Source organism: Salvelinus alpinus, chromosome 15 (genome assembly GCF_045679555.1).
Source record: "Salvelinus alpinus chromosome 15, SLU_Salpinus.1, whole genome shotgun sequence".
NCBI lineage: Eukaryota > Metazoa > Chordata > Actinopteri > Salmoniformes > Salmonidae > Salvelinus > Salvelinus alpinus.
In genome coordinates this window covers 5052132-5064669 of record NC_092100.1, presented here as the reverse complement: position 1 = coordinate 5064669, position 12538 = coordinate 5052132, and the positions used below count along the sequence as shown (strand labels likewise).

The window sequence follows — 12538 nt, the reverse complement described above, 5'->3', positions numbered from 1 at the left end:
TCTACACCTCCACACATCTAGCAGATAGCTGCTCCATCATCACTCTACACCTCCACACATCCAGCAGATAGCTGCTCCAGCATCACTCTACACCTCCACACATCCAGCAGATAGCTGCTCCAGCATCACTCTACACCTCCACACATCCAGCAGATAGCTGCTCCATCATCACTCTACACCTCCACACATCTAGCAGATAGCTGCTCCATCATCACTCTACACCTCCACACATCTAGCAGATAGCTGCTCCATCATCACTCTACACCTCCACACATCCAGCAGATAGCTGCTCCAGCATCACTCTACACCTCCACACATCCAGCAGATAGCTGCTCCAGCATCACTCTACACCTCCACACATCCAGCAGATAGCTGCTCCAGCGTCACTCTACACCTCCACACATCCAGCAGATAGCTGCTCCAGCGTCACTCTACACCTCCACACATCTAGCAGATAGCTGCTCCAGCATCACTACACCTCCACACATCTAGCAGATAGCTGCTCCATCATCACTCTACACCTCCACACATCCAGCAGAAAGCTTCTCCATCATCACTCTACACCTCCACACATCCAGCAGATAGCTGCTCCAGCATCACTCTACACCTCTACACATCCAGCAGATAGCTGCTCCATCATCACTCTACACCTCCACACATCTAGCAGATAGCTGCTCCAGCATCACTACACCTCCACACATCTAGCAGAGAGCTGCTCCAGCATCACTCTACACCTCCACACATCTAGCAGATAGCTGCTCCATCATCACTCTACACCTCCACACATCCAGCAGATAGCTGCTCCAGCATCACTCTACACCTCCACACATCTAGCAGATAGCTGCTCCATCATCACTCTACACCTCCACACATCTAGCAGATAGCTGCTCCATCATCACTCTACACCTCCACACATCCAGCAGATAGCTGCTCCAGCATCACTCTACACCTCCACACATCCAGCAGATAGCTGCTCCATCATCACTCTACACCTCCACACATCCAGCAGATAGCTGCTCCATCATCACTCTACACCTCCACACATCTAGCAGATAGCTGCTCCATCATCACTCTACACCTCCACACATCTAGCAGATAGCTGCTCCAGCATCACTCTACACCTCCACACATCTAGCAGATAGCTGCTCCAGCATCACTCTACACCTCCACACATCTAGCAGATAGCTGCTCCATCATCACTCTACACCTCCACACATCCAGCAGATAGCTGCTCCAGCATCACTCTACACCTCCACACATCCAGCAGATAGCTGCTCCATCATCACTCTACACCTCCACACATCTAGCAGATAGCTGCTCCATCATCACTCTACACCTCCACACATCTAGCAGATAGCTGCTCCATCATCACTCTACACCTCCACACATCTAGCAGATAGCTGCTCCAGCATCACTCTACACCTCCACACATCTAGCAGATAGCTGCTCCATCATCACTCTACACCTCCACACATCTAGCAGATAGCTGCTCCATCATCACTCTACACCTCCACACATCCAGCAGATAGCTGCTCCAGCATCACTCTACACCTCCACACATCCAGCAGATAGCTGCTCCATCATCACTCTACACCTCCACACATCTAGCAGATAGCTGCTCCATCATCACTCTACACCTCCACACATCTAGCAGATAGCTGCTCCATCATCACTCTACACCTCCACACATCTAGCAGATAGCTGCTCCAGCATCACTCTACACCTCCACACATCTAGCAGATAGCTGCTCCATCATCACTCTACACCTCCACACATCTAGCAGATAGCTGCTCCATCATCACTCTACACCTCCAGACATCCAGCAGATAGCTGCTCCATCATCACTCCACACCTCCACACATCTAGCAGATAGCTGCTCCAGCATCAGAGGCCAGTTGGAAAGAGGAGGAGATGTAGAGTGTTTAATAGACTAAGTTAGAATCATTAGTAAACACTCCTGCTGTTAGGTCAAGTTTATACACATTAAAATAAAGCTAATTAAAAATAAATTAAAATCCTAAAATGAATGTAGGCATATGTTTTGACAGTCATTTTATTTCCATGATGGTCTTTATCCAGACCCGTCAGTTACACTCGTGTCCTATTACCGTCACAGCCCCACGTGTGTGATTCTGTGAATGCTTTGTCAGTTCCTCCACGCTGGGCCCACACCTTCCTCTTTCCTTTCCTGAGGTCAGGGGGTCACAGTGCTCTCTCCAAGGAGCTTCCTCCTTAATTTAAATTTAAGAGGCTTTATTGGCATGGGAAACATATGTTTATATTGCAAGTGAAGTAGATAATAAACAATAAAAATGAACAGTAAACATTACACTTACAGAAGTTCCAAAAGAATAAAGACATTTCAAATGTCATATTATGTCTTTATACAGTGTTGTACAAATGGTTAAAGTACAAAAGGGAAAATAAATCAATATAAATATGGATTGTATTTACAATGGTGTTTGTTCTTCACTGGTTGCCCTTTTCTTGTGGCAACAGGTCACACATCTTGCTGCTGTGATGGAACACTGTGGAATTTCACCCAGTAGATATGGGAGTTTATCAAAATTGGATTTGTTTTCGAATTCTTTGTGGATCTGTGTAATCTGAGAGGAAATATGTGTCTCTAATATGGTCATACATTGGGCAGGAGGTTAGGAAGTGCAGCTCAGTTTCCACCTCATTTTGTGGGCAGTGTGCACATAGTGTGCACACAACTTCTCTTGAGAGCCATGTCTGTCTACGGCGGCCTTTCTCAATAGCAAGGCTATGCTCACTGAGTCTGTACATAGTCAAAGATTTCCTGAAGTTTGGGTCAGTCACACAGAAACATCACAACTTACCTTCCCAGAAGTCCCTCCTATGTGACACGTTGTCACGCAAAGTGCTTTACGTTTTAAAACCTCACCGTTCTTCCACAGAATTTAGGCCCAACTCAGCGAAGTTACCGTGTTGAGACACAGGATAAATATTTTCCAGAACTCACTTACATTCTGTATTATTGTTGATATTATTATGTGTTTCTCTGGGGGGTGTTGGGAAAGCCAGAAAACACATTTCCATTTGAACCTGGCTCGATAGATTACTGGATTCAACAGGTCTCTCTTCCAAATGTGATGTTTATCTTAATGAGACACACCTGGATCAATTAAGTGTCCATTCATTTTAGTATTGTGTTATCTTGCCCCCCCCCCCCCCCCCGGTAACACCTGGATCAGTGTCATTTTAGTGGTGTGTTATCTTGCCCCCCCCCTCCAGTAACACCTGGATCAGTGTCATTTTAGTGGTGTGTTATCTTGCCCCCCCCCCTCCAGTAACACCTGGATCAGTGTCATTTTAGTATTGTGTTATCTTGCCACCCCCCCCCCTGTAACACCTGGATCAGTGTCATTTTAGTAGTGTGTTATCTTGCCACCCACCCCCCCCCCTGTAACACCTGGATCAGTGTCATTTTAGTAGTGTGTTATCTTGCCCCCCCCCTGTAACACCTGGATCAGTGTCATTTTAGTAGTGTGTTATCTTGCCACCCCCCCCCCTGTAACACCTGGATCAGTGTCATTTTAGTAGTGTGTTATCTTGCCACCCCCCCCCCCTGTAACACCTGGATCAGTGTCATTTTAGTAGTGTGTTATCTTGCCACCCCCCCCCCCCCCTGTAACACCTGGATCAGTGTCATTTTAGTAGTGTGTTATCTTGCCCTCTCTCCTATTATCAGTCACTTCTGCTAGATAGCCTCGTTGATATGTGCAGTATTTTCTCTCCTATTAACCTCCCAGTTGTCCTGTCCTCCAGGAACCTGCTGCCCATCAGCCACGTGTGCACAGAGGAGGGAGAGAGGCCTATGGTACTACTGCCCTATATGAACTGGGGTAACCTCAAACTGTTCCTGAGACAGTGCAAGCTGGCCGAGGCCAACAACCCACAGGTGAGCTCCTGGCTCCGGCCTACTGTCATCCTACCATTATCCTAACCCTGGCTCTGGCCTACTGTCATCCTACCGTTATCCCAACCCTGGCTCTGGACTACTGTCATCCTACCATTATCCCAACCCTGGCTCTGGCCTACTATCATCCTACCATTATCCCAACCCTGGCTCTGGCCTACTGTCATCCTACCATTATCCCAGCCCTGGCTCTGGCCTACTGTCATCCTACCATTATCCCAACCCTCTCTCCGGCCTACTGTCATCCTACCATTATCCCAACCCTCTCTCCGGCCTACTGTCATCCTACCATTATCCCAACCCTCTCTCCGGCCTACTGTCATCCTACCATTATCTCAACCCTCTCTCCGGCCTACTGTCATCCTACCACTATCCCAACCCTCTCTCCGGCCTACTGTCATCCTACCACTATCCCAACCCCCTCTCCGGCCTACTGTCATCCTACCATTATCCCAACCCTAGCTCCGGGCCTACTGTCATCCTACCATTATCCTAACCCTGGCTCTGGCCTACTGTCATCCTACCGTTATCCCAACCCTCTCTCCGGCCTACTGTCATCCTACCGTTATCCCAACCCTGGCTCTGGCCTACTGTCATCCTACCAGTATCCCAACCCTGGCTCCGGCCTACTGTCATCCTACCATTATCCCAACCCTGGCTCCGGCATACTGTCATCCTACCATTATCCCAACCCTGGCTCCGGCCTACTGTCATCCTACCATTATCCCAACCCTGGCTCCGGCCTACTGTCATCCTACCATTAACCCAACCCTGGCTCCGGTCTACTGTCATCCTACCATTATCCCAACCCTGTCTCCGGCCTACTGTCATCCTACCATTATCCCAACCTTCTCTCCAGCCTACTGTCATCCTACCGTTATCCCATCCCTGGCTCTGGCCTACTGTCATTCTACTGTTATCCCAACCCTCTCTCCAGCCAACTGTCATCCTACCGTTATCCCAACCCTGGCTCCGGCCTACTGTCATCCTACCAGTATCCCAACCCTGGCTCTGGTCTACTGTCATCCTACCATTATCCCAACCCTGGCTCCGGCATACTGTCAATCTACCATTATCCCAACCCTGGCTCCGGCCTACTGTCATCCTACCATTATCCCAACCCTGGCTCCGGCCTACTGTCATCCTACCATTAACCCAACCCTGGCTCCGGTCTACTGTCATCCTACCATTATCCCAACCCTGTCTCCGGCCTACTGTCATCCTACCATTATCCCAACCCTCTCTCCAGCCTACTGTTATCCCAACCCTGGCTCTGGCCTACTGTCATTCTACCGTTATCCCAACCCTGGCTCCGGCCTACTGTCATCCTACCGTTATCCCAACCCTGGCTCCGGCCTACTGTCATCCTACCATTATCCTAACCCTGGCTCCGGCCTACTGTCATCCTACCATTATCCCAACCCTGGCTCCGGCCTACTGTCACACTACCGTTGTCCCACCATTGTCCCACCAATGTACTACAGTCGTCCCACCATTGTACTACAGTCGTCCCACATTATACTACCAGTGTACTACAGTCGTCCCACCATTGTACTACCAGTGTACTACAGTCGTCCTGCCGTCGTCCTACCATTGTACTACAGTTATCCCACCATTGTCCTACCAGTATACTACAGTCGTCCCACCATTGTCCTACCAGTGTACTACAGTCGTCCTACCAGTGTACTACTGCTGTTGTACTACAGTCGTCCTGCTGTCGTACTACAGTCGTCCTGCCGCCGTCCTACCATTGTACTACAGTCATCCTACCAATGTACTACAGTCGTCCCACCATTGTACTACAGTCGTCCCACCATTGTACTACAGTCGTCCCACCATTGTACTACAGTCGTCCCACCATTGTACTACAGTCGTCCCATCATTGTACTACAGCCGTCCCATCATTGTACTACAGCCGTCCCACCAGTGTACTACATTTATCCCACCATTGTCCTACCAGTGTACTACTGCTGTCGTACTACAGTCGTCCTGCTGTCGTACTACAGTCGTCCTGCCGCCATCCTACCATTGTACTACAGTCATCCTACCAATGTACTACAGTCGTCCTACCAGTGTACTACTGTCGTCCCACCAGTGTACTACAGTCGTCCCACCATTGTACTACAGTCGTCCCACCATTGTACTACAGTCGTCCCACCATTGTACTACAGCCGTCCCACCATTGTACTACAGTCGTCCCACCATTGTACTACAGCCGTCCCACCATTGTACTACAGTCGTCCCACCATTGTACTACAGCCGTCCCACCATTGTACTACAGTCGTCCCATCATTGTACTACAGTCGTACCACCATTGTACTACCAGTGTACTACAGTCGTACTACCAGTGTACTACAGTCGTCCTGCTGTCGTACTACAGTCGTCCTGCCGCCGTCCTACCAATGTACTACAGTCGTCCTACCAGTGTACTACAGTCGTCCTACCAGTGTACTACAGTCGTCCCACCATTGTACTACAGTCGTCCCACCATTGTACTACAGTCGTCCCACCATTGTACTACAGTCGTCCCACCATTGTACTACAGTCGTCCCACCATTGTACTACAGTCGTCCCATCATTGTACTACAGTCGTACCACCATTGTACTACCAGTGTACAACAGTTGTACTACCATTGTACTACAGTCGTCCTACCAGTGTACTACAGTCGTCCCACCATTGTACTACAGTCGTCCCACCATTGTACTACAGTCGTCCCACCATTGTACTACAGTCGTACCACCATTGTACTACCAGTGTACAACAGTTGTACTACCATTGTACTACAGTCGTCCTACCAGTGTACTACAGTCGTCCCACCATTGTACTACAGTCGTCCCACCATTGTACTACAGTCGTCCCACCATTGTACTACAGTCGTCCCACCATTGTACTACAGTCGTCCCACCATTGTACTACAGTCGTCCCACCATTGTACTACAGCCGTCCCATCATTGTACTACAGCCGTCCCACCAGTGTACTACATTTATCCCACCATTGTCCTACCAGTGTACTACTGCTGTCGTACTACAGTCGTCCTGCTGTCGTACTACAGTCGTCCTGCCGCCATCCTACCATTGTACTACAGTCATCCTACCAATGTACTACAGTCGTCCTACCAGTGTACTACTGTCGTCCCACCAGTGTACTACAGTCGTCCCACCATTGTACTACAGTCGTCCCACCATTGTACTACAGTCGTCCCACCATTGTACTACAGCCGTCCCACCATTGTACTACAGTCGTCCCACCATTGTACTACAGCCGTCCCACCATTGTACTACAGTCGTCCCACCATTGTACTACAGCCGTCCCACCATTGTACTACAGTCGTCCCATCATTGTACTACAGTCGTACCACCATTGTACTACCAGTGTACTACAGTCGTACTACCAGTGTACTACAGTCGTCCTGCTGTCGTACTACAGTCGTCCTGCCGCCGTCCTACCAATGTACTACAGTCGTCCTACCAGTGTACTACAGTCGTCCTACCAGTGTACTACAGTCGTCCCACCATTGTACTACAGTCGTCCCACCATTGTACTACAGTCGTCCCACCATTGTACTACAGTCGTCCCACCATTGTACTACAGTCGTCCCACCATTGTACTACAGTCGTCCCATCATTGTACTACAGTCGTACCACCATTGTACTACCAGTGTACAACAGTTGTACTACCATTGTACTACAGTCGTCCTACCAGTGTACTACAGTCGTCCCACCATTGTACTACAGTCGTCCCACCATTGTACTACAGTCGTCCCACCATTGTACTACAGTCGTACCACCATTGTACTACCAGTGTACAACAGTTGTACTACCATTGTACTACAGTCGTCCTACCAGTGTACTACAGTCGTCCCACCATTGTACTACAGTCGTCCCACCATTGTACTACAGTCGTCCCACCATTGTACTACAGTCGTCCTGCTGTCGTACTACAGTCGTCCTGCCGCCGTCCTACCATTGTACTACAGTCGTCCTACCAATGTACTACAGTCGTCCCACCGTTGTACTACAGTCGTCCCACCGTTGTACTACAGTCGTCCCACCGTTGTACTACAGTCGTCCCACCGTTGTACTACAGCCGTCCCACCGTTGTACTACAGCCGTCCCACCATTGTACTACAGCCGTCCCACCATTGTACTACAGCCGTCCCATCATTGTACTACAGTCGTACCTCCATTGTACTACCAGTGTACTACAGTCGTACTACCAGTGTACTACAGTCGTCCTGCTGTCGTACTACAGTCGTCCTACCATTGTACTACAGTTATCCCACCATTGTACTACAGTCGTCCCACCAGTGTACTACAGTCGTCCCACCAGTGTACTACAGTCGTCCCACCATTGTACTACAGTCATATGCACATAAGGTCTGCTCTCGCTACATTGTCATCCATCAGCAGAATAGTGGGGGTAAATCACCTGATAGTTCATGTTCCATGTGTGATTTGATATGTGACGCTGATACCCATCGTTCAGACATGACCTTAACATTTTCCCTTCTAGCATTACAGCTAAACGGTTGCTACTGTCATTTGTCTAGCCCTATAATAGTGTTAACACAGACCAGTAGTTAGGCACCAATTGACACCAACCAATACCCAGGTCTTAAAGTGTTAATGTAGTGTGTAATACGCTGAAGCGCAGGACAGAGACTGTCTCCTCATGGGAAACAATCACCCCATTTGTGCTTGGTAACTCCAGGGGTCCTTTTAATCCTTTAGCACCAGGCGTCCTCTGATATGCCTGTAATGTAAATCCAACCGATCAATCAGCCTTGAGCACGACACACACACATTCGTCTTTCAAACCAGGAAGACAGAAGCTTTGTTTTAAGGTGCAGCAGTTGAAAACATACCGAATCTTGTGATTTGAAAATGATAAAAGCTTTCCTTCTCAATCACAGATGTATTTCTGGGATGGTTCATGACCTTCACCAGCCCTTTGACTTCCCCGTCCGTCCTCTCTATATATTCTGTAGGTTATTGTATTCGGCTGACGGACATACTCATAAAGGTTGTTTTCCCCTCCTGCTGTCGTAATAAACATGAAGACAAAACACTGAGCGTACAAAACATTAGGAACACCTGCTTGTTCCATGACATAGTCTGACCAGGTGAATCCAGGTGAAAGCTATGATCTCTTATTGATGTCACTTGTTAAATCCACTTCAATCAGTGTAGATGAAGAAGAGGAGACGGGTTAAAGAAGGATTTTTAAGCCTTGAGACAATTGAGACATGGATTGTGTCTGTGTGCCATTCAGAGGGTGAATGGACAAGACTAAATATTTAAGTGTCTTTGAACGGGGTATGGTAGTAGGTGCCAGGGGCACCAGTTTGTGTCAAGAACTGCAATGCTGCTGGGTTTTTCACACTCAACAGTTTCCTGTGTGTATCAAGAATCACCCAAAGGACATCCAGCCAACTTGACACAACAGTAGGAAGCCTTGGAGTCAACATGGACCAGCATCCCTGTGGAACGCTTTCAACACCTTGTAGAGACCACGCCCTGACGAATTGAGGCTGTTCTGAGGGCAAAAGGGGTGCAACTCAATATTAGGAAGTTGTTCCTAATTTGTTGTACACTCAGTGTATACTACAATATACTCACCATAGGCTGGCCCCTAGCTTCCTTGTTTGTTTATTTTGGCATGTCATGACATACCTTACAGGAAGTCAGTGTCCATACCTTACAGGAAGCCAGTGTCCATACCTTACAGGAAGCCAGTGTCCATACCTTACAGGAAGCCAGTGTTCATACCTTACAGGAAGTCAGTGTCCATACCTTACAGGAAGCCAGTGTCCATACCTTACAGAAAGCCAGTGTCCATACCTTACAGGAAGCCAGTGTCCATACCTTACAGGAAGCCAGTGTCCATACCTTACAGGAAGTCAGTGTGTACGCTGTGTATATCATAGGTATACTGAAGCTACACCCCAAGTGGCACACTCTTTCCTATATAGTGCACTACTTTAGACCAGAGCCCTATGGCACCCTATTCCCTACATAGTGCACTACTTTTGACCAAAGCATATGGGCCCTGGTCAGAAGCAATGCACTATGTAGGGAATAGGGTGCCACTTGGGACACAGGCTCTTTTTTGCTGTACTAGCCAGGTGTCATTCAGGCTGGTCTCAGGGGGACCCTCCTAAACAGACCGTTGGCCCCTTCCCTGTCTGTAAACTGCGTAGCTACAAGACTGTTTAGCAAGAAGGTAGCTAATCTTTCTATTTTGTTAGTGTTTCCTAAAGCCTCCTAGATATGTCCTAGTGCAGAGATGTGCTTTTCTATCCCTGTAGGAGGGGTTTAATCTCTGTGGGAGTGGTTTAATCTCTGTAGAGGGGTTTAATCTCTGTAGGAGGGGTTTAATCTCTGTAGGAGTGGTTTAATCTCTGTAGGAGTGGTTTAATCTCTGTAGGAGGGGTTTAATCTCTGTAGGAGGGGTTTAATCTCTGTGGGAGTGGTTTAATCTCTGTAGGAGTGGTTTAATCTCTGTAGGAGGGGTTTAATCTCTGTAGGAGGGGTTTAATCTCTGTAGGAGGGGTTTAATCTCTGTGGGAGTGGTTTAATCTCTGTAGGAGTGGTTTAATCTCTGTAGGAGGGGTTTAATCTCTGTGGGAGTGGTTTAATCTCTGTAGGAGTGGTTTAATCTCTGTAGGAGGGGTTTAATCTCTGTGGGAGTGGTTTAATCTCTGTAGGAGGGGTTTAATCTCTGTAGGAGGGGTTTAATCTCTGTGGGAGGGGTTTAATCTCTGTGGGAGTGGTTTAATCTCTGTGGGGGTGGTTTAATCTCTGTGGGAGTGGTTTAATCTCTGTGGGAGTGGTTTAATCTCTGTAGGAGTGGTGGTTTAATCTCTGTGGGAGTGGTGGTTTAATCTCTGTGGGAGTGGTGGTTTAATCTCTGTAGGAGGGGTGGTTTAATCTCTGTAGGAGTGGTGGTTTAATCTCTGTAGGAGTGGTGGTTTAATCTCTGTAGGAGTGGTGGTTTAATCTCTGTAGGAGTGGTGGTTTAATCTCTATAGGAGGGGTGGTTTAATCTCTGAAGGAGGGGTGGTTTAATCTCTGTAGGCGGGGTGGTTTAATCTCTGTAGGCGGGGTGGTTTAATCTCTGTAGGAGGGGTGGTTTAATCTCTGTAGGCGGGGTGGTTTAATCTCTGTAGGAGTGGTGGTTTAATCTCTGTGGGAGTGGTGGTTTAATCTCTGTGGGAGTGGTGGTTTAATCTCTGTAGGAGGGGTGGTTTAATCTCTGTAGGAGGGGTGGTTTAATCTCTGTAGGAGGGGTGGTTTAATCTCTGTGGGAGTGGTGGTTTAATCTCTGTAGGAGTGGTGGTTTAATCTCTGTAGGAGTGGTGGTTTAATCTCTGTAGGAGGGGTGGTTTAATCTCTGTAGGAGGGGTGGTTTAATCTCTGTAGGAGGGGTGGTTTAATCTCTGTAGGAGGGGTGGTTTAATCTCTGTAGGAGTGGTGGTTTAATCTCTGTAGGAGTGGTTGTTTAATCTCTGTGGGAGTGGTGGTTTAATCTCTGTAGGAGGGGTGGTTTAATCTCTATAGGAGGGGTGGTTTAATCTCTGTGGGAGTGGTGGTTTAATCTCTGTGGGAGTGGTGGTTTAATCTCTGTAGGAGTGGTGGTTTAATCTCTGTAGGAGTGGTGGTTTAATCTCTGTAGGCGGGGTGGTTTAATCTCTGTAGAAGTGGTGGTTTAATCTCTGTAGAAGTGGTGGTTTAATCTCTGTGGGAGTGGTGGTTTAATCTCTGTGGGAGTGGTGGTTTAATCTCTGTGGGAGTGGTGGTTTAATCTCTGTGGGAGTGGTGGTTTAATCTCTGTAGGAGTGGTGGTTTAATCTCTGTGGGAGTGGTGGTTTAATCTCTGTGGGAGTGGTGGTTTAATCTCTGTGGGAGTGGTGGTTTAATCTCTGTAGGAGGGGTGGTTTAATCTCTGTAGGAGTGGTGGTTTAATCTCTGTAGGAGTGGTAGTTTAATCTCTGTGGGAGTGGTGGTTTAATCTCTGTGGGAGTGGTGATTTAATCTCTGTGGGAGTGGTGGTTTAATCTCTGTAGGAGGGGTGGTTTAATCTCTGTGTGGTGGAATTGTAATGATTTAAAAGCTGACCAACCAGGCTAGTCCTTTGAATATCCACTTTCGGTCTCTCTTTCTCTCTCGGTCTCTTGACTTTTTCTCTCTCATCCATATACTTATATGACATATTCTCAATCACCCCTTTAGATTTGTGTGTATTAGGTAGTTGTTGGGGGAATTGTTAGATTACTTGTTAGATATTACTGCACTGTCGGGAACTAGAAGCACAAGCATTTCGCTACACTTGCATTACTCTCTAGAGACAGCAGGAGCGGTAGAGATACTCTTAATGATCGGCTATGAAAAGCCAACTGACATTTACTCCTGAGGTGCTGACTTGCTGCACCCTCGACAACCACTGTGATTATTATTATCTGACCCTGCAGGTCATCTATGAACGTTTGAACATCTTGGCCATGTTCTGTTATAATCTCCACCCGGCACAGCCAGAACAGGACTGGCCACCCCTCATAGCCTGGTTCCTCTCTAGGTTTCTTCCTAGGTTTTGG

General features: G+C 47.9%; 1 protein-coding gene across 2 annotated transcripts in view; it reads left to right on the top strand.

Annotated features, from left to right (window-relative positions):
- LOC139539405 (tyrosine-protein kinase RYK-like) overlaps positions 1 to 12538 on the top strand; it is a 180687-nt gene that overhangs the window by 154246 nt on the left and 13903 nt on the right. For both annotated transcript variants that reach the window (XM_071342306.1, XM_071342307.1), the window contains one exon: positions 3793 to 3925. In XM_071342306.1, the coding sequence (XP_071198407.1) occupies positions 3793 to 3925 (133 nt within the window). The remainder of the gene's footprint in view (positions 1 to 3792; positions 3926 to 12538) is intronic.